The sequence below is a fragment of the Mandrillus leucophaeus genome, unplaced genomic scaffold (genome assembly GCF_000951045.1).
Source record: "Mandrillus leucophaeus isolate KB7577 unplaced genomic scaffold, Mleu.le_1.0 Scaffold1011, whole genome shotgun sequence".
Classification (NCBI taxonomy): Eukaryota; Metazoa; Chordata; class Mammalia; order Primates; family Cercopithecidae; genus Mandrillus; species Mandrillus leucophaeus.
Window position 1 is genome coordinate 261,676 of NW_012098222.1, and position 17,974 is coordinate 279,649.

The window sequence follows — 17,974 nt, forward strand, 5'->3', positions numbered from 1 at the left end:
GCTACTCCGGAGGCTGAGGCAGGAGAATGGCGGGAACCCGGGAGGCGGAGCTTGCAGTGAGCTGAGATCGCACCACTGCACTCCAGCCCGGGCTACAGAGCAAAAAACTCCGTCTCAAAAAAAAAAAAAAAAAAGAAAAAAAATTGTTGAAATTTAGAACGACACTCTTCAAATTAGCCACTAGGGGGAAGGGCAGCCAATCTTCTTTTTTTCTAAATCGTTTAACCACGTGAATTAATATATAGAAAACTACACTGCAGTGCACACTGTCCCTCAGCAGGCGTGGAGGCGTGGAAGGACGCGAATGACCCCGGGAATGGCGGGCGAGGAGGGAAGAGAAGCTGGTGCGAGGCGCCTGCGTTTTCTTGGGGACCGGGAGGGAAGAGGAGGGGGTGTAAGGTGCCTGCCTTCTCGGGGCTCGGGAAGGAAGAGAGCAGGTTTGAGGCGCCTGCCTTCCTTGGGGCCTGGGAGGAAAGGAGAGGGTGCGAGGTGCCCGCCATTCTCAGGGCCTGGGAGGGAAGGGGAGCGGGTGCGAGGTTCCTGTCCTTTGTGAGGCTGCGGAGCCTGCTGTGGGTCCGCAAAGCCTGGCCTCCTTTTCCACCCACTCTCCGACCTGCAGGCCCACAGCGCTCAGGGTAAAAGGGTCCCCAGCCCCGGAATCAACTCCCTGGGACTCGGAACGCAACCCACGCAAACTCGGACCCCGTCTCTCGCTGGCGGGGAGTGGCCTTCGCATGCAGACGTGGAGAAGTCGCCTCCACCCACAGCTCCTCCCGTGGACCCAGGCCGCCTCCCCCACACCCCTCCCGGAGCCCCCAGACCCTCCGTAGCGCTCCTGGTCCCTCGCCCACTGCCCGCACTCACGAAGAGCCTCAACTTCTCCTCGGGGGGTGACTTCCTCAGCCAGCCGCTGTGCAGCACGTGGCCACTCGTCATGCTCCGCCTGCGGGGCCGCTTCCAGGCCACGAAGACGAAGGCGCAAATGTTGGGTCCGGTGGTCACAGCTCCCGGGAGGGGGAGGGGGACGGCAGGGAAATGGGGTCCGCGGCTCACAGTGAAGGTGCGGTGACAGGGCGAGAGGGTGCTGCTGGAGGTGGGGTGTGGGGGGCGGCTTGCGGTTCCCTGGGACTGCGGGGTCGAAAGCGCAGGTTTGGGGGAGGTCCGGGTCAGAGGTGAAGCTCGTGGGGAGGGCGGGACCCGCGCGCAGGCGCTCACAGGCGGGGGCGGGGTTCAGGTTCCGGCTGGGCTTTGAGTTCTGGTTAAGGCTTGCGCCTGTGGTTCCCGTTCCAATTTGAGGGGGAGTTTGGGAGTAAAGTTTAGACAAGGCCTCTGGTTTAGGGTTTGGGTTGGGGATTGGGGTGGGGACTTGCTCCCTGGGTCAGCCTGGGTGCATCTCATCGGGACCACCGGGGTGGGGGACATGGGCTGGGCGGCTCCTTGGGAGAGGGGGGACAGGGAGCACAGCTGGTGGGGAGGACAAGAACGAGGCGCGCAGCAGAGCGTCAGATGCTGAGTCCCAGGCCCCAGGTGAGGAAAGACAACGGAAGAGTTCAGGTTCCTGCTGGGGTTTGAGTTCCAGTTCGGGATTCGGCCTGTGGTTTACCTTCTGACTTGAGGTGGGGTTTGGGGTCAAGGTTCAGGCTAGGACTTGAGTTCTGGGTTGCAGTTGGGGGCTGGGGTTAGGTTTTAGAGTGAGGGTTTGGGCTGTTTGTGTTGTGTATGTTTGTGAAAGTATTGGGATGTCGCTGTGTGCACATGTGTGTACTTATGTCACGTGCGTGCATGTGTTAGCGTGTGCATGCATCAGTGTGTGCATGTGTGAGTGTTCGTGAAGTGTGGCACCGAGAGCCAACCCCTCTCCTCGCATTTATGCCCCACTGTCTTATCCTGGTTGGGGTGCGCTTTACAAGTTCCTTCCTGGGCCAGTTGGAGGTTCGCATGTTGCCTGGGAAGAGAAGGGAAGGAGAGAAGAGGTGGAAGAGGAGGGCGGCTTGGCCTCAACCAGACCCTGCGTCATGGGGACCAAGAAGCCGGAGGTCCTTGTCTCCTGCCTCTGGAGGAGCTTGGTTTGCTTCTTTGTTCACACATTGTGTGAAAGCACAGTTGGGGGCATCTGATGTGCACAGGATCTGTTCTTGCCCCTGCAGATGTCTTAGAGAACAGGACAGACAAGGGGCGTCTTCAGTAAGCCATTGCCAATGTGCACTGCGTGTCAGCTTACAAGAGGGGCACAGGGGCCTCATCAGGTAGCAGGGAGGATGCAACGAAGAGTGTGTGGGAATGGGGGTGCTGGGTGGGGCCAGGTGAGTGGGTGCCTGGCTTCTCCTTAGAGCAAAGGAAAGTGCTGAAGAGCGTGAAACTGTGACATGTTATGCTTTATGTTTTGAGAATGGATTGCGGAAACAAGCAGACATGGGGGACCTGATGAGGGCCAGTGGGATGTCCACAGAGATAAGATTTGGTTTGAGCTGGTAAGAAAAGTGGAGATGAAGCCAAGTGGAGGAAATTGCAGGGTCTTGAGACTGAGGAGACATGTGGGTGGATGAGATATGAGTAGTGACCCTGAGGTGGGGAATGGGGGGACAACCCGGAGGGGAGGTTGGTGAGGTGTATTTGGACCTATTGGGTTGGAACCCTAGGCAACATCCTCATGGGAGGACCAGTGGGTCCTGGTCAGGCAGACATGGTGCTCAGGGAGACATTGGTTGAGGTAAGAGCCATAGACCCTCTGCTGATGGCAAGGATGGGGTTCCTGGAGGTGCTGGCTCCCTCTACAGGCTGCAGTCATGGCAAGTCAATTCTAAACTCACCATCACAGCTCACACTGTATAGGACGTATGCCTTAGTATAAATCAGTTAGCCAGGGAGGCCACAGGGTACCCAGTTGGATCCTGCCCTGAGAGTAGGTTTGGATGGGGTGAGAGAGGAGAGAGGCAGTGGCAGGAGTGAGGCAGATGAGCTCTTCCTGGTTGGAAGGGAGCTCAGCCCCTACAGTGACCTCATGCCAACTGGGGCCTCAGCAGGAGCCCCTACCTGGGTCCCCATGGACCTCTGACTGTCTTCTGGCCTCAGGGTGGAAAGAACCCTCTTCCAGAATATGTCTTCTCCAGCAACATTCTTCCAGCCCCCTACAGTGCGCACAACGGGAACTTCAGGAGCGTGCAGAGACTGCCGCAGCGCGTGGAGGGCAGGTGTTGCCCCAAGGTCTAGCCTGCCCAGGATGTTGGCTTTGATGATGGTTGGGGGACTTATCAGTATCTTGAGCCTTTTTTATATATATATACAGTGAGTTTAAATTTATCCTCTGTGTCTCAAGTGGACAAAAAAAAAAAAACCACTTTACTTTCCATTGATGATTTATTTTTCTTGTGTGTTCCGTTGCATGGCTGATGGGAAAATGTAAGTTTCTCATAACTTATCTCTATTTCCTCTGGTTTGCAGCTGTTTGTGCCCACTGTAGGGCTCACCTCCTCCTTCTGTGAGGGTCTGTCCTGTGGCCATGGGGAAAGGTCCCTGGCACTGATGCTGCCCTTGGGACCCTCACTGACCCTGGGCTCCTGGTCTGCCCACCCCTTCGGTTCCCCTGGGGTCACACATTGGTACCAGAGCCAGGAATGGGCTCTGCATTTCCTCCTCTTTGAGCCCTGTCTGGCTCCTACAGCCCATGTATTGGTGAACTACTTGGGGGTCACATAGACCCTCCCCTCCCTACTGAGCTGGCAGTTCATGCCCCATGGGTGGGAGGAGGGGCAGAGGGAGAGCTCTGGGAGGTGGGCTCCAGTGTCCTCCCTCAGGCTTCTCACTGTGGGCAAAGGGCACAAGGCATGAGGTCCCTGGGGTCCGGACCAAGCTGACCTGGGTCTTCAGCAATCAGGAAATAACTTTTATCTTAGAAATGCAAGTGTTTCTAATTATCAGGCCCAGAAGGAGGCATTAAAATGAGACCACAGTCATGTCCTACTCCCTCACATTGAGCTGTGTATTCTTGATACTGCTGTTGCCAGAAGTAGCTCTGAATTTACCTCGTAATGCCACACCAGATGCCACACCCCGTACCCTATAGCTTAACAGTGTCACACCGGATGCCATACATCGCACCCTGTAGCTTAACAGTGTGCAGCCCATCACTAAGGAGTGTTATTGCTATGAACCAACTAAAATTCCTGAGGAATTGTATCTGCCCCTTCCTTGTCCCACTTGTTTTGCCTTTAAAAATCGGCTCATGGCTCAAGCTTGTAATCCCAGCACTTTGGGAGGCCGAGACAGGCGGATCGTGAGGTCAGGAGATCGAGACCATCCTGGCTAACACGGTGAAACCCTGTCTCTACTAAAAAATACAAAAAACTAGCCAGGCGAGGTGGTGGGCGCCTGTAGTCCCAGCTACTCGGGAGGCTGAGGCAGGAGAATGGCGTAAACCCGGGAGGCGGAGCTTGCAGTGAGCTGAGATCTGGCCACTGCACTCCAGCCTGGGTGACAGAGCAAGACTCCGTCTCAAAAAAAAAAAAAAAATCAGCTCATAACTGCTGCTAATTGGAGTGTATATTCAGGATAACTTGAGTCTATGCTCCGGAGTTGCAATCCTGAAGTTTGTCTCAAATAAACTCTCCACTAAGATTAACTTTGTCTCAACTTCTTCCTTGTAGGGTGACACCAGGGTCTCCTTTCCTGGTCCTGTGGCTTCCCTGGACCCTGTGTGGCAGAGACATCCCCTCCACACAGTATTGCCAGCATATTATGCAAAAAAAACCATTTTCCCTTTCAACAGGGAACCTAGTTCTTAGGATTGTTGTTCAAAAATATAATTTAAAGCTTAAAACTGAGCACCTGGGTCTTGGCAGAGTTCCCGTCTTTCCTCGGAGTGGCAGATGTGACTGTCAAGAGCCTGGGCAGCTGAAGACAAGGCTGAGTGGGGCAGAGGTTGTGATTGTACCCTGACCTGTGTCATCCACTTGCAGGCACCAGCCCTTCTCTGTAGAACCAGGGCATCTGCCAGGGATTATTCAGGCCCATGGGTGGGGGTCTGGCAGGGAGCAATGCAGTGATGGAAGGTGTAGTGTGTGTGTGGTATGTTGGGTGGATACTTCTGATCCCACCAAAGGAAGAGCTTCCTTTTGGAGGCAGAGGTCTCCTATGTCTCCACAGAGGGATTCAGGTCAGCTGGCCTTTCCCAAGTACCTTGAAAGTCACCAGTCTTAGTGTCACCTGTCTGTCATGCTGTGTGTGCGTGTGTGTGTGTGTGTGTGTGTGTGAGAGAGAGAGAGAGAGAGAGAGAGAGACAGAGAAAATTGTTCAGGTGGGCGTACCCAGTCTCTGTAGCTGCTGAAAGGCCCTGGGACACACGCTGCATGCTGCCAGGCTTTTTTTCTGTCCTCAGCACATGTCACCATCTGTACCCTGGTGCAGGCTGCTGTGAGCACCAGGCTCTGTGCTAGGGGAGCAGTGAGGGGACTGAAGAGACTCAGGGTCCCATGTTGAGGCTGAGCTGGCACATAGTAAGGAAGACAGAATGTTTCTGGCACAGGTGCTGCTTGATGTGGACATCAGGAGGGCTTCTTGGAGGAGGAGGGAGGGCCTGCTGAGGAGGAGGTTACCACTCCCAGGGTGAGTTCTGATCATGCTGCCTGAGCCCTTCCCTCATCCCATACTCTGCTCCAGGCCTGGATGGAGGCCCACGTGGCCAGTGTGCAGCCGAGCCAGGACTATGCCAGCACCTCACAAGGAGCCTTGGAATTCAGTGTGCGAGGGGCCACTGCGGTGCTCACCTGTGGCTCAGCATGTCCCTGGAAATCTGTGACCTGGAGGAGAGCAGGAGGGCATGGAAACACCTCCTAGGAGCCCCAAGTTTGGAGGATATGCTGCCAGCGGAGTGTGAGGAGTGAGAGGCACCGCTGCCTGCCTACCTGCCACTGGAGGACCAGGCCCCTACATCCCCCACAAGCCTGCTCACTGAGACTGAGTGGGGTAGTAGTGGCTACTATGCCTTGGGCTGCTATGGGGGATGCAACCCTTCATCCCTCTCAGGAAGCACATGGAGCCCTGAACCCATCCCAGCCCTGCCCCGTGGCCTTTCACATGACCAGTGAGGCTTGGAGACCAAGTGAGGAGGCATCTGGGTGGTGAATGGTCCCAGCCAGAGGCATCGGCTGCACAGGGACATCCAGGGCCCACAACTCCCTCCTGTCTTCACCAGGGCTCAGTCCTGAAAGTTCTGGGGCCCAGATACAGCCACCTGCATCATGTCCGTCTTGTGGAAAATGGACAAAAGTCTCTGGAGCTGGCCCTTGGCTGGGACAGGACCTCCCAAGAAGGGGCCTCTAGCAGTGGTTAGAAGTCCTGTCTGGATGGAGGCTGGAAACTCCTCCTTGCCTGATCTGCTTAGCACCTGTGGGGAGGGGCCTCTGCCCTCAGCATCCTGCCCATAGCACCACATTCTCCCGTCCCCTTTCTGGCTTTATCTATGCCCACTTTGATAAAAGAGGTGTAGTCTCCCAGCCTGTTCCGCTCTTACCCCTTAAAGGGCCAGCATGGGGCCAGTGGACACAGGTGAGACACCATAACCTGGTGGTGGTGATCTCTCCATGCCTTCCATACCTTCCTGAGGCACCTTTCATAGATATTAAAAGGTACATAATGGCTTTTCCAAAGTGCTGATGCCTGGAAGGAGATATCAAGGGAGGGGTGGAGTTTGACCGGCCCTGGTGGGCTTTTTGGGCTCCAAGAACAGCAGGGTGCAGACTCAGACCAGCTCCCAGATAGTAGGGTGGAACATCAGTGACAGCTCTGGGGACAGCAGAGTGGAGGCTCAAGGACGACTTCAGACAGTGGGGTGGAGGCTCACATGATCCAGCACTTCCCTTCTGGGTGTCTACACAAAGGAATTCAAAGAAGGGTCAAAGAAGTATTTGTACATCCATGGTCATAGCAGAATTATTCACTAATAGCTTAAATGTAGAGGCAACTCTAATGTCAGTGACAGATGAATGGATAAACAATATGTGGTCTATACATATAATGGAATATTCTTCATTTCTCAAAAGGAAGGTAATTCTGACAAATGTTATTAAAATAACCCTGAAGACGTTAGACTAAGTGAAATAAGTCACAACAGACAAATACCATAGATTCTGCTTTTATAAGGTCCCAAGAACAGTCAAATGCATAGAGACAGAAAGCAGAGTGGTGCTTGCCTCGGCTGGGTGGAAGGGAGAATGGAGAGCTATTGTTTAATGATAGAGGGTTTCGGTTTTACAAGTTGGAAAGAATTCTGGAGATGGATGGTGGTAATGGTTGCACAACCATATGAGTGTTAATATTACTGAACTGTTCACTGAAGCATGGCTAAACTACTATAGTTTATGTTATGTGTATTTTAACACCATTTTAAAAATTGGAAAATAAAACAAAACACCTAGAGCCATGATCTCTAAGGCTATATGTGTTCTGCCCCTATTACTCCTCACTCACTCCATTCCAGCCCCACTGGCCTTTTTCTGGCTCCTCAGACACGCCAAGCACTCCCTGCCTCGGGGGCTTTGCAGTGTCTGTTGCCCTCACGTGGAATCCTCTGCCCACAGATCTCTCTATGACTCTCTCTCTCACACTTGCTCTGCTCTAATGTCTCTTTTTCAGTGAGTCCTTTCCTGATCACCCTACAGAAAAGCACCCAGCAATATTCTCTATTCCTTTTCCTTGCCTTGTCTTTGTAGCACCTGCTCCATGATGACATATAGAAAGAATATGTGTTTATGCAACAGTCAATGTGATGACCACAAATTTTTCCCCAGCCCTGTTCTAGGCAGAGACCAGGAAATGGGTCATTCCTGTCCCCTATTCCAACTATCTTCTTATATAAAGGTTTATTTTTCCTTTTTATTGCTCTAACCTAATGTTAAGCAATTTCAGTTGATTTTTTCATAAGCCGGAAGGTCCATGAAATCTTTTTCTATGGCCATTATTTTCTCAAACATTGCAGAGTCTTTTTTCAGTGTTTTCCCATATATAATGATATTCCTAGGAATGGCTCCTTGTCCTTCCTATCTAAATTCACCCAATGTGGTGTTCATATTTCAAGTGGGTTCAATGCTGCCTTCATAATTCTTGGTGCCTTTAAACTTTCATTGTCCCTGGTAGGTAGTGGCTCATCTTATTGGTTAAATGAGTGATTTCGGCAATTTCACTTTTTACATTATTTTTATTTTTATGTTGAGACAGAGTCTCAGTCTGTTGCCCAGGCTGGAGTGCAGTGGCGTGATCTCAGCTCACTGCAGCCTCGACTTCCCAGGCTCAAGCGATCCTCCCATCTCAGCCTCCCAAGTAGTTGGGATTACACACATGTGCCACAGCACCCCACTAGTTTTTTCTGTGTTTGTAGAGACAGGATCTTGCTATGTTGCCCAGGCTGGTCTGTAACTCATACACTCAAGTAGTCAGACCATCTGGGTCTCCCAAAGTGCTGGGATTACAGGCATCAACCACAATGCCCAGCCTAGAATGTCTTCTAGATAGAGTGATTTTGAAGATTAAGCAGGCTAGTGAGTCAAGCACGTAGTACAACATTTGAAGCCCAAAAGCAGGGAGTGTGAGCCCCTGGTGGTGGTGGTGGTGGAGGCGAAAGGAGAAACAGGAAGCAATGGGGAAGAGACACTTGGGACTGGAGGTCAGGGCTCTTCAGGGAAAGAAGCTTCCAGGTCCTGGAGAAGGGGCGAGACCCGTGAGAGTCCCCTGGAGGCTCAAAAGGAAGGGCCAGGCTTCCCTGACACAGTGGGCTCCGTGGCCTCCTCCCCTCCTTTTCACCTCAGGAGGGAGGGAAAGAGGGGAAGAGAAGGTCCTGCAGAGGAGGCAGGATGGCCGGTCGAGGGGGGCCTTGGGCGCTTTGTCCCAGGGCTGCCTCCTGCGGCTGCCCCAGGGGCTTCCTTGAACAAGGACTCCCTGCTTTCCCGCTGAGAGACAGGGTGGGTCCCCTGTCCCTCACCGTGAAGTTCAATGAGTATTGGAGAGTCTGCATGAGGCCAAGGGGCTTCAGCCCAACCGCTAGTCCCTGCTGCACTCACTCTTCAAGAAGGGCCACCAGCTGTCTGATGGAGAGCATGGAGCAGGTCTGAGTGGGCCAGACTAGCACCAAGAAACACACCAAAATTGAAACATGAAGAAATACAACACATGAACAGACCAATAACAATGAGATCAAAGCTGTAATAAAACGTCTCGCAGTAAAGAAAAGCCCAGTATTCTATGGCTTTAGTACTGAACTCTAACAAACATTTAACGAACTAACACCAATTCTACTGAAACTAGTCCACAAAATAGAGATGGGGAATGCTTCCAAACTCATTCTGTAACACCATAATTACCTTTATGCCAAAATCAAAGACACTTTAAAAAAGAAAACTGCAATATCTCCAATTAATATTGATGCAATAATCTTCAACAAAATACTAGCAAAACTTTAAGCATTACATTAAAAAATCATTCTTCATGACCATGTGTGATTTATCACAAGGATGCAAGAATGGTTGCAAATCAATCCATATGATACATCACATCAACAAAATGAAGGACGAAGATTTTATAATAATTTAAATTAAGACAGAAAAAAGTATTTGATAAAATTCAACATAACATCATGAACCTGGGTAGAGAAAGAACATTATTAACATAATAAAAGCCATATATGACGTACCCACAGCTAGTGTCATACTGACTGGGGAAACACTGAAATCCCCTTCTCTAAGATCTGGAACATGACCAGGATGCCCACTTTCACCACTGTTATTCACCATAGTACTGGAAGTCCTAGCAAGAGCAATCAGACAAGAGAGAGAAATAAAGGGCATCTAAATAGAAGGGGAAAAGACAAATTATCCTTGTGTGCAGATGATATAATCTTATATTTGTAAAAAACCTAAAGACTCCACAAAAACTACTAGAACTGATAAATCCAGTAGAGTTTCAGGATACAAATCAAGATATAAAAATGAGTAGCATTTCTTTCTTTTTTTTTTTGAGATGGAGTCTCACTCTGTCACCCAGGCTGGAGTGCAGTGGTGCTATCTTGGCTCACTGCAAGCTCTGCCTCCCGGATTCATGCCATTCTCCTGCCTCAGCCTCCTGAGGAGCTGGGACTACAGGCGCCCATCACCACGCCCAGCTAATTTTTTTTTGTATTTTTAGTAGAGACGGGGTTTTGCCGTGTTAGCCAGGATGGTCTCGATCTCCTGACCTCGTTATCCGCCTGCCTCAGCCTTCCAAAAGTGCTGGGATTACAGGCGTGAGCCACTGCGCCTGGCAAAAATCAGTAGCATTTCTATGTGCCAAGTGTGAACAATCTGAAAAAGAAATTAAAAAGAAATACCATTTATAATAGTCACAAATAGAACTAAACACATAGAAATTAACCAAAGAAGTAAAAGATTTCTACAATAAAAACTATAATACAATCATAAAATAAATTGAAGACACAAAAATTGAAAGATATTCCATGTTCATGGATTGAAAGTGTTAGTATGTTAAAATGTCTACATTATCCAAAGCAATTCACAGATTAAATGCAGGAATCACAGTAACTGACTTCAAATTATATTACAAAGCTATAGTAACTGTAGCAGCCTGGTACTGGCATAAAAATAGACACATGAACCAATGGAATTGAACAGACAACCCAGAAAAAAATTTTATACATTTTCACTGAGTTCATTTTCGGCAAAGGTCCCAAGAACTTAAATTAGGGCAAAGACAATCTCTTCAATAAATCATGCTAGGGAAACTGGATATCTATATGCAAAAGAATGAAACTATAACCCCTATCTCTTGCCATAAACAAAACTCAAATCAAAGTGGACTAAATACTTAAATCTAAGACCTCAAATTTAAAAACTATAAGAAAACATTGAGAAAGTCTCTCCAGGTATTGGCAAAAATGTCTTGAATAATAACCCACAAGCACAGGCGGCCAAAGCAAATATGGACAAATGAAGCTACATCAAGTTGCAAAGCTTCTGCATGTCAAAGGAAATGATCAACAAAGTGAGGAGACAACCCACAGAATAGGAGAACATATTTGCAAACTATTCATCTGACAAAGGATTAATAACTAGAACAGATAAACAGCTCAAACTACTGTATGGGAAAAAAATCTAGTAATCTGATTTTTTAAATGGGCAAAATATTTCAATAAACATTTCTTGAAAGAAGACATATGAATTGCAAGCAGGTATATTATCAGAGATATGCAAATCAAAACTACAATGAGATATCATCTTACCCCAGTTAAAATGAATTTTGTCCAAACGTCAGGCAACAGCAAATGCTAGTGAGAATGTGGAGAAATGGGAAGCCTGGTACACTGTTGGTGGAAATGTAAGTTAGTACAACCACTGTGGAAAACAGCTTGGAGATTCCTCATAGAACTAAAATAGAGCTTCCATATAATCCAGCAATTTCACTGCTAAGTATATACTCACAAGAAATGAAGTCAGTATATTGAAGAGATGTCTACATTCCCATGTTTGTTGCAGCATTGTTGAAAATAGCCAAGATTCGGAAGCAACATAAGTGTCAATCAATAGATGAATGGATAAAGAAAGTGTGGTACATATACACAGTGGAGCCAGAAAAAAAGAATGAGATCCTGTCATTTGTAACAACATAGATGAGGGTCATTATATTAAATGAAATAAGCCAGCCACAGAAAGACAAACTTTGCATGTTCTCACTTATTTGTGGGAGCTGAGGATCCCACTGAGTTGAACTCATGGAGACAGAGAGTAGAAGGATGGTTACCAGAGGCCGAGAAGCATAGTAGGGGGGCAGTTTGGTAGGGGCATGCAGGGAAGTGAGGATGGTTAATGGGTACAAAAAATAGTTTAAAAGAATGAATAAGAGGTAGAGGTACTATTTGATTGCACAACAGGGTATTTGTGCTGATAGCACAACAGTAGTATTTGTACTGATAGCACAGTTTGTACTGATAGCACAAAAGTAGTACTTGATACCACAACACTGCAATTGTCAATAATTGACAATTACTATAATCAATAATAATTTAGTTGTACCTTTTTAAATAACTGAAATAATATAATTGAATTTTGGTCATACAAAGAATAAATGCTTGAGGAGATAGATACCCCATTTACGGTGCTGTGATTATTACACGTTGCATGCCTGTATCAAAGTATCTCATGTACCCCATTTATACACACAACTACTGTGTATTCACAAAAATGAAAATAAATGTGATATAATAATCAGGTATGGTTTTGCTGGGATATATACTACATTGTTGTATTTTGCCCAGTCTGTAGGATTAGGGGAATAGCTGTAGTAAATCCCCACAGAGGCAGTTGCAAAACTGCCTAGGCTTCTCTCTCCCATTTGCACTTTAGTTTGTTAAAATCTGCTAAAGCTGTTTCTAATTCGCTACCTTGTAGCATTCTTCGGCTTTGTTTTGGAGGACTAGTAAGTCAATTAGCTGATATTGGTTTGAAAACCCTGAATCACAGGTCTTAAGCATTATTTGGAATTCCTTGGCAAACTTAAGGTGTCATGAGTCAGATGAGGAAATCCAAACATTGGAGCACTTAATTCTGACTTGGTATAAAGTATATATCTTATATTTGAACCCATTCTTCTGTGGGTTTTGCTTTAAAAGAAATGACTGCTATTTTTCTTCTTCTGTAGCTATTTCTGGACCCTTTGTGGTTTAAGAAGGAACATGGGGAGGAGAAAGAGAAACAAAATGAAATCATCCAGGCAAGGAAGTTTACAAAGCAGAGCTTCGGGGGAAGAAAAAGAAGACAGTTTCTGGCACCTTCCTGATTTTAGAAGCTGTTTTTGCTACTTTTCTTTGATTCTGAGGTAGTTTCAAACATTTTCTTGTTACCTTTCTAAGTAAGTTTATCATTTCCACTTTTGGATGTTTTTAGGTGCCAGCTAAAATACAACCCTCATTTATTTTCCATGATTCCGAAACCTAACTTCTCTAATTCAGCATACAAGAAGACCAATTTGGGAATACTTAAAGTTCTTAACTTTGGGAACCTTAGATGTCCATCATCCTTAGTAAAATCCTCCATTGACACAAATGCTTGCAAGAAGAGGTGCTGTAATTATCACATAAAACCAGCTGTTGTGCCCAAAGGGGGACACTGTCCTTGCCTGTCCTTGTTTTTAGAGATTTTTTTTTCTCATTTTTCTTTAAAACAAGTTATTGGACTGTGGCTTGTCATTTGGTTAGAGGATCAGAGTGTGCCAATTGTGGGTGAGACTCCATGGTGTTTATCACTGAGTCATTTCTGTCCTCTTGTATCTCCCAGTTTCTCTATCTTTGTGTTTATTACCTCCAGGGAGATGCAAATCAAAAACTACCAGACCTTACCTTATCTTAATTAGAATGGCCATAATCAAAATGACAAAAGAGAACAAGTGTTGGCAAGGATGTGGAATAAAGGTAACTCTTATACGCTGTTGGTTTGAATACAAATTAATACAGCCACTATGAAAAACAAGTATGGAAGTTTCTCAGCCTGAAAATGGAACTACTCTATGTTCCAGCAATTCTACAACTGGGCATATAACCAAAAGAAATAAAGTCAGTATGTTAAAGAGATAGCTACACTCCCATGTTTATTACAGCACTATTGACAGTGGCCAAGATATGGAATCAATCACAGTGTCCATCAAAGGATAAATGGATAAGACAACATGGTATGTAAACACAATGAAATGCTATCTAGCCACAAATATATGGCATAACAAAATGAATGGCAGAATAAAATTCTACCATTTAAGACAACATAGATGAACCTGGAGGACATTATGATAAGTGAAATAAGCCAGACACAGAGAGACAAAAAACACAGGAATTTATTCAAATGTGGAATCTAAACAAGCTTATCTCTTAGAAGTAGAGAGTAGAATGGTGTTTACCAGAACATCGGTTGGTTAGTGGGGAGGATGCAAAGATGTTGGTCAAAGGAAACATAGTTACAATTAGATAGAAGAAATACATTTTACAAGCTCTGTTGTGCAACCTGGCAGCCATACTTAATTATGACATGTTGTAGTCCTGAAAAATGGAAAAGTAGTTGATGTTAAGTGCTTTCACCACAAAAAATAATAACTTTTAGATCATGCATTTGTTAATTAGCTAGATTTAACCATTTTATAATCTATATGTAATTCAAAACATCATTTGTATGTAATAAACTTACACGTTATCTTCAATTAAAAACAAATTTTAAAATCATGCTTAAAAATTTTTTATTCAAGCTAGAATTTGAATGTAGCTAAATATCTTCAATAAAGAAGAAAAATTAAAATAATTTCAAAAATTAAAACTGAGAGGTTTGTTTGCCAATAGGAGCCACCTAAGAGTGTACTCGAGAAGAAAATAACGTTTTCCTGTATAAAGGTAAAATTAAAATGAAGGGGTAAGAGGCAGACCTTGAGAATACAAAATCATAGTGGACATTGAACTGAGGAAAGCACATAGTTCTTGGCACCAAAAAATTAAAAGATGTTGAGATATTATAAAAGTACAATTCACATATTTTATTTAAATCAGAAAGAAAGTTATGTGCTTTTTGTATAATTTAATTGATTATGAAGAAATAATTTTTAGAAAATTTTATCACCAACTTGTTAAAAATAGATGGCACTTCCATTGAAACTTTTGCAGAATATTGACGGCTCTTTTATCAGATCTGATTAGCACCAGAGGACTGACAGTGGCATAGGCATTGACCACAAACTTGTGGACACCATAGATGACAGGGCCAAATACCCATAACAGCACTGTGGATGATGAGAGGGTGAAGTCCACTGAGTACATGAGCACAAAGAAATTCACCAGCATGAGGATGGTCTTGGTGGCCATTTTCACTAGGGAGGTCCTTAACATAAGGCTGCTGCTGTGAAAGCGCTGGGAGTGCCTCTGATGCCTGGACAAAAGAATCAACATGTATACACTTGAGAGGAACGTGATTCCTATGAAGAAGGCATCTCTGGATAACAACAGCATAAGAAATAGCACCCTGATGATGACATTCACTGGGAAAAGTATGCAATATTTGCTGATATTCAAAATTATCTGAGTCATTGTAACAACCTACAGTGTAAATTATCATGTCACTACTGAAAGACAAATTGCTAAACCAAAAAACGAATAAGCCCAGGATATTGTATTTTGTAAATTTATGTTTAGATCTCACTAACCAGGAGGTTCTGGGGCTGATGGTAATGGCCTGCAGCATGCTCAGGAGGCAGGTGGTGTAGATGGAGAGGACCCTCATCACCTTGTGCACATAGAACAAAGCTTTACATCTAAAGTTATTCTGAAATTCGGTGACTCAAACATGTCTGGAGACAAAAACTCCATTGCAGTGAAGAGCATTACTAGGTGGACAAAGGCCAAATGACTGGTGACCAGGGCATGGGTCTTAGGCCTGTGATCCTGAAAGAATGTAAAAATGTGGAAGAGAAGAAGGAAAATGTTAGCTGAGATTCCAATACTAGCTTGATACTTTTTAAAAGATAACATAAGTGAAAACTGTGTTCATCCTAATGGCATAGAAGAAACATATTTTGTAGATATGAAAAACAAATTGACTTCATATCATCAATGTTCTTTATTCAGTGTTTGAAATTATTAACGTCATTATTATTTTTATTTTACTCACTTATTCTTGATTAACCTTGACTATAAATTCTTAATAATGTACCTCCTGCACTATTTTCTAAACCAAATAATTTTTTATATATATGTGTGTATATATATATATATATGCAATGACTACATTTGCAATCATGCTTGTATAGGGTGCACACTGTATTCCTAATGTCCTTTGCCCTCCATCTTTAGAAATCATATTTTTATTATTTTATGTTCTCTCATTTTATTTTTAGCACCCAATTCAGTGACAAGCATATAAAATGAATCACATTTGCATAGTTGAATTGAGTAAAACATATGCTGAAGTGGAAAGACTCATTAAAACAAACAAAAATATATCCAATTGAGTCTTTCTCATGATCTGTCACTTTGATACGGTTTATTCTTCACTCTTCCATGGTTTTTGATGTTTATGCTTCTACTGGACCCACCATGATAATTCATAATAGTCTTCTTATTTTTCATCAGCATATCAGCAGTTTTGATCCCATCTGCAGCCTTATATTCTCTTTGCCATGAATTGTAATGTATTTCCAGTATCTAAGAACTTGGATGTAAGTATCTTTTTTAGGGAATGGGGAACGCTATTCTGTTTACCCAAACCCTAATTAACTGTATGTCTTAGAAATGGTCCTGGTGCTCTCCCAGTTTAGTTCACATCCCAGAGATTTATCATGTGAACTCTCTTCATCTCAAAACAAAATTTTTAATATTTGCCTCTCAGTTATCAACAAGATAAACACTACTTTTAATCATTATATTTCAACCAAGAGGTTGCATTAAAATAGTCACACATGGTTCTTTTTCCTGAGACTTTACTTGATACAAGAATGTCTGTCTCCAATGAGAAAGCTAATGCCTCTCAAGTTTTCTTGGGATATCCTCAATACCATAATACCTTGTAAAATTTTGCAAAACAATTTTGCAGTTTCCATTTCATGTTATTTGAACAGGATTCAGGTATCATTGTATCATTTTACTTTAATCCATGGGTAAAAACAATTTAGCTTCATGCATGAAATATAAAAAACAGTAAATTAGCACAAATTGGGGGGGATGCAAGTGTGTCTGGTTATAGATTCAAACTCGTTTATCATTACACTGTCCCATAAATAAAAATATGAAAGGCAATGCAAACATCTTGACACTTAGTATTCTTCTCTAATAATCATAAGTGACTGAGGTTAAAAAAATATTGCTTTAAAACCACCAGATATGTTTGATTTTATAAAGGAAACATCATCTAGGTGATTAAATGGTTATTGCTCTCTCTACAAAACTTTAGTAAGTGAATCCATTTATCATAAATGTCAGAATCAAACAATGAAAAGTTCCCACCAACATGCATCTGCACCATCAGCACAGTTGAGTTCTGCTGTCAAGTTGAAATCAGAAAAAGAAAAAGCAAGGGGAGGCACCAAGATGGCTGAATAGGAACAGCTCTGGTCTACAGCTCCTGGTGTGACTGACACAGAAGACGGGTGACTTCTGCATTTCTAACTGAAGTACCTGGTTCATCTCATTGGCGCTGGTTGGACAGTGGGTGTAGCCCATGGAGAGTGTGAGCCACAACAGGGCAGGGCATTGCTTCACCCGGGAAGTGCAAGGGGTTGGGGGATTTCCCTTTCCTAGCCAAGGGAAGCCATGATAGATGGTACCTGGAAAATCGGGACACTCCACCCTAATACTGTACTTTTTCAACAGTCTTAGCCAATGGCACACCAGGAGATTATATCCCGCACCTGGCTCGGTGAGTCCCAAGCCCATGAAGCCTTCCTCACTGCTAGCACAGCAGTCTGAGATTGAACTGGGAGGCAGCAGCCAGGCTGGAGGAGGGGCATCCGCCATTGCTGAGGTTTGACTAGGTAAACCTTTGATGCTAGGAAGAAACTGCATCAACTAACAGGCAAAATAACCTGCTAACAACATAATGACAGGATCAAACTCACACATAACAATATTAACACATGTAAATGGGCTAAATGCCCCAATTAAAAGACACAGAATGCCAAATAGGATAAAGAGTTGAGACCCATCAGTGTGCTGTATGCAGGAGACCCATCTCACATGCAGAGACACACAGAGGCTCAAAATAAAGGGATGGAGGAAGATCTACAAGTAATTGAAAAACAAAAAAAGGCAGGGGTTGCAATCCTAGTCTCTGATAAAACAGACTTTAAACTGACAAAGATCAAAAGAGACAAAGAAGACTATTACATAGTGGTAAAGGGATCAATTCAACAAGAAGAGCTAACTATCCTAAAAATATATGCACCCAATACAGGAGCACCCAGATTCATAAAGCAA

The 17,974-nt window shown here is 44.8% G+C and overlaps 1 protein-coding gene and 1 pseudogene across 1 annotated transcript in view; both read right to left on the reverse strand.

Annotated features, from left to right (window-relative positions):
• The window catches only part of GAB4 (GRB2-associated binding protein family, member 4), a 56,264-nt gene extending 52,763 nt beyond the window's left edge, over positions 1 to 3,501 (reverse strand). Inside the window, exons 1-3 of the mRNA XM_011975866.1 lie at positions 3,468 to 3,501; positions 3,034 to 3,227; positions 865 to 1,128 (exon numbers count right to left, since the gene is read on the reverse strand). Coding sequence (XP_011831256.1) covers positions 865 to 1,128; positions 3,034 to 3,227; positions 3,468 to 3,501 — 492 coding nt within the window. The remainder of the gene's footprint in view (positions 1 to 864; positions 1,129 to 3,033; positions 3,228 to 3,467) is intronic.
• An 11,125-nt stretch (positions 3,502 to 14,626) lies between these two features.
• On the reverse strand, positions 14,627 to 15,535 carry LOC105536436 (annotated as a pseudogene).
• Between the last annotated feature and the right edge of the window lie 2,439 nt (positions 15,536 to 17,974).